General features: G+C 49.0%; 1 protein-coding gene across 1 annotated transcript in view; it reads left to right on the plus strand.

Moving 5' to 3' along the window:
• Window positions 1–108: 108 nt before the first annotated feature.
• LOC116376746 (cullin-9) overlaps window positions 109–2,723 on the plus strand; it is a gene marked incomplete at its 5' end in the record, with an annotated part of 13,840 nt that continues 11,225 nt past the window's right edge. The window contains 6 exons of the mRNA XM_031838216.1: window positions 109–284; window positions 525–658; window positions 1,266–1,451; window positions 1,541–1,570; window positions 2,264–2,403; window positions 2,482–2,664. Coding sequence (XP_031694076.1) covers window positions 109–284; window positions 525–658; window positions 1,266–1,451; window positions 1,541–1,570; window positions 2,264–2,403; window positions 2,482–2,664 — 849 coding nt within the window. The remainder of the gene's footprint in view (window positions 285–524; window positions 659–1,265; window positions 1,452–1,540; window positions 1,571–2,263; window positions 2,404–2,481; window positions 2,665–2,723) is intronic.

Genomic DNA, 2,723 nt, shown 5'->3' on the forward strand with positions numbered 1-2,723 from the left:
CGTCTACTGTCTCTCTCTCCCTCCCTCCCTCCCGTCTACTGTCTCTCCCTCCCTCCCGTCTACTGACTCCCTTCCGGTCTACTGGCTCCTCCCTCCTCTCTCTGATAGGGTGGTATCGACACTCGGGTCCACGGTTTCGAGGTTCTGGGTCCGAAGCCGACGTTCTGGCCGGTGTTCAAGGAGCAGCTGTGCTGTAGAACTTACCTGTTCTACAGCACCAAGGCCCACACCTGGTGTCAAGAGGTGATGGAGGACAAGACGCAGCTGCTGCAGCTCTTCAACAAGTAAATACTTCAATAACACTGTAATAATGCAATAAATACACAGTTATAACTTATAACTGCTAATAATATAACAGTTATAACTGTAGTAAACCTGAGTCGGCCCCAGCTATGAACCTGAGTCGGCCCCAGCTATGAACCTGAGTCGGCCCCAGCTATGAACCTGAGTCGGCCCCAGCTATGAACCTGTTTGTACTGTAATAACACTCTGCTGATACTACTGCTGTTACACACTGTGTTCAGACTGAACAGCGCTCTGAGACACGAGCAGATGTTTGCTGATCGTTTCCTGCCGGACCCCGAGGCTTCTGAAGCTCTGGGTCGGACCTGCTGGGAGGCTCTGATCACTCCCATCGTCCACAGCATCACACTGTCAGGTACACACACACACACACACACAGCGTCACACTGTCAGGTACACACACACACACAGCGTCACACTGTCAGGTACACACACAGCATCACTCTGTCAGGTACACACACACAGCATCACTCTGTCAGGTACACACACCACACTGTCAGGTACACACACAGCATCCCAATGTCAGGTATACACACGCACACACACAGCATCCCTCTGTCAGGTACACACACAGAGCATCCCACTGTCGGGTACACACGCACACACACACAGAGCATCCTACTGTCAGGTACACACACAGAGCATCCCACTGTCAGGTACACACGCACACACAGAGCATCCCACTGTCGGGTACACACACGCGCACACACACACAGAGCATCCCACTGTCAGGTACACACGCACACACACAGCATCCCACTGTCGGGTACATACGCACACACAGCGTCCCACTGTCGGGTACACACGCACACACAGCGTCACTCTGTCGGGTACACACGCACACACAGCGTCACTCTGTCGGGTACACACACATACTAATGTCCTCATAACGACGTCTGAACTTGGTCCCCACAAAGATGGCTCTACCAGCTCACGCGCACACTCTCTCTGTGTTTACCCAGAATCCTCAGCGTCCAGCCCCTTGTCCTGGCTGCTCAGTGAGTACCTGGGTAACGCCGAGTCCACCCGGCGCTGTAAAAGCCGGGCGGCCATCTTTAACTCCAGAGTGAGGCGCCTCACACACCTGCTGGTCCACGTGGACACCAGTCGGCTGGACGGGGAGGAGCTCAAACCGCCGGTCAAATCAAGTGAGTCCGCTGTGAACACCTGAGGCGTGAGATCACAGTGACATCACAATAACCATGAAGAGTGTCTAAAGAGTTTATTCTGTTTTCAGAAGGTATCAACCGAAGCAAAGAGCTGAAGAGTAAGTAACGTCGGAGCTTTGCTGTTGTTTACACTCTGTTCTGTAACACCTCACGCGTCCACATGAGGACACGAAGTTTCACAATAAAGGCTGAGTTAAACACTCATTAAGTAAAGTACTAAAAATACTCTTCTACCATTAGATTACTGCTCCTGATGCATTCATGAAATGCAGGATTTTACAGTTGTAGCAGGTTGAACTACTTCGTATAGTGTTGAAACATCTTTTCTGTGTAAAATCTCAATTAGTAAAGAAACCAAAGTAACAAACTGTCAGGAAAAAAACTCAGATTTTACTAAAACATATTTTTCTGGATGTTTTTCCACATATTTTACTTGTGAAATATGATTTTAATAAATAATAATTATTAGAATATGTGAACGAGAGCAATATGCTTGTCTGAACTGACTGAACACATTCAGCTTTTCTTAAAACAAACCTGAAGTCTTCTTTTTCTTTCAGTTTTGCACCGCTCTTATTTTGACAAGCTGACTTCCTGTCCCCATCTGTAGCGCTGATGCGGTTTCTTTTCAGAACTAAAATAAGGAACAGAACAGAGACTGCACTGCTTTATCTTTTTGTTTCTGGCTGCAGTTTTATCATTTTATGTTTTTATTTTTTTTAAAGATTTGAATTCAACGATGATGAACTGCATCATGAAAAAAATTCAGTTTTTTAACATTTGTGTTGCAGACGGTAAAGAGGGTAAGAATAAAGAAACGTCGGCCTCCTCTTCCTCCTCCTCGTCCTCCTCAGCTAGGCCCAGAGTGAAGAGCAGCAGCAGCAGCATCGCGGGCATCGCTCTCTGCTGGCAGGGAGTGGTACAGCGCCAGGTAACGCTCAGACCAGAGGGTCTAAAGAGGGAACCTCTCACATGTCTGTCTTCACACAGGTGTTCTCTCTCCCCTCAGGTGAAGAGGTTTCTGGAGTCCAGCTGCAGTCTGCCGGACTTTGTGGAGCGGTACCGGACTCTGTACCTCCGGCTGAAGAACGCCATGGAGGAGCTGTTCGGTCAGCAGACCGCATTCGTCCTCGCTCTCAGACACGGATTCTCCTCCGCCCTGCTGCAGCTGTCCATCCTCAGAGCCATGCACGTGAGAGAGAGTGAGAGAGAGAGAGAGAGAGAGAGAGAGAGAGAGAGAGAGAGAGAGAG

Source organism: Anarrhichthys ocellatus, unplaced genomic scaffold, assembly GCF_004355925.1.
Source record: "Anarrhichthys ocellatus isolate YVR2014 unplaced genomic scaffold, GSC_Weel_1.0 scaffold567, whole genome shotgun sequence".
NCBI lineage: Eukaryota > Metazoa > Chordata > Actinopteri > Perciformes > Anarhichadidae > Anarrhichthys > Anarrhichthys ocellatus.